The following is a 599-nucleotide window of genomic DNA, read 5'->3' as shown; positions in this document are numbered from 1 at the left end:
TTTTTATTAGTAACCATTTTTTATTTCAGTTATAATTTCAGTTAACTATAATAGCCCTAGAGCCATGTTAGTAATCTTTACCTCTGACCTTCCTCAGACTGGTGCCACCCAGAGTCCCAGAGGTAGGTTTCTTCTCCTCAGTGGTTGGAGACGCGTTTGCTGTGGCTGTGGTGGGATACGCCATCAGCATTTCTCTAGGCAAGACTTTTGCTCTCAAACATGGATATAAAGTAGACAGCAATCAGGTACAGCATCTGTCATGCAAAACAAACCCATGTCACACATATAGTGCGCATTTGATCGCGTATATATATTATGTTCTGAAAAATATATGTGCAGTGTACGGTGGTGAGTGTCTCTCATTGTCCCTCTGCAGGAGTTGGTGGCGTTGGGGCTCAGTAACACCATTGGTGGCTTTTTCCAGTGCTACTCCGTCACTTCCTCCATGTCTCGCAGTCTTGTGCAGGAGAGCACGGGGGGGAAGACACAGGTGATTTTCAGCTGAGCACAAATATACACTGGAGTTCAAAAGCTTGGGCTCAGTAAGATTTATTTATTTATTAAAGAAATTAATACAAAGACATTTGTAATGTTACAAA

General features: G+C 42.2%; 1 protein-coding gene across 1 annotated transcript in view; it reads left to right on the top strand.

The window, feature by feature from the left end:
- LOC107579384 (solute carrier family 26 member 6-like) overlaps positions 1-599 on the top strand; it is a gene marked incomplete at both ends in the record, with an annotated part of 4426 nt that overhangs the window by 1775 nt on the left and 2052 nt on the right. Inside the window, 2 exons of the mRNA XM_016265219.1 lie at positions 98-245; positions 377-490. Coding sequence (XP_016120705.1) covers positions 98-245; positions 377-490 — 262 coding nt within the window. The remainder of the gene's footprint in view (positions 1-97; positions 246-376; positions 491-599) is intronic.

The sequence above is a fragment of the Sinocyclocheilus grahami genome, unplaced genomic scaffold (assembly GCF_001515645.1).
Source record: "Sinocyclocheilus grahami isolate Dianchi unplaced genomic scaffold, SAMN03320097.WGS_v1.1 scaffold16960.1, whole genome shotgun sequence".
Classification (NCBI taxonomy): domain Eukaryota; kingdom Metazoa; phylum Chordata; class Actinopteri; order Cypriniformes; family Cyprinidae; genus Sinocyclocheilus; species Sinocyclocheilus grahami.
Note: the sequence above shows the minus strand (reverse complement) of the source record. Positions and strands in the feature narration are given on the sequence as shown.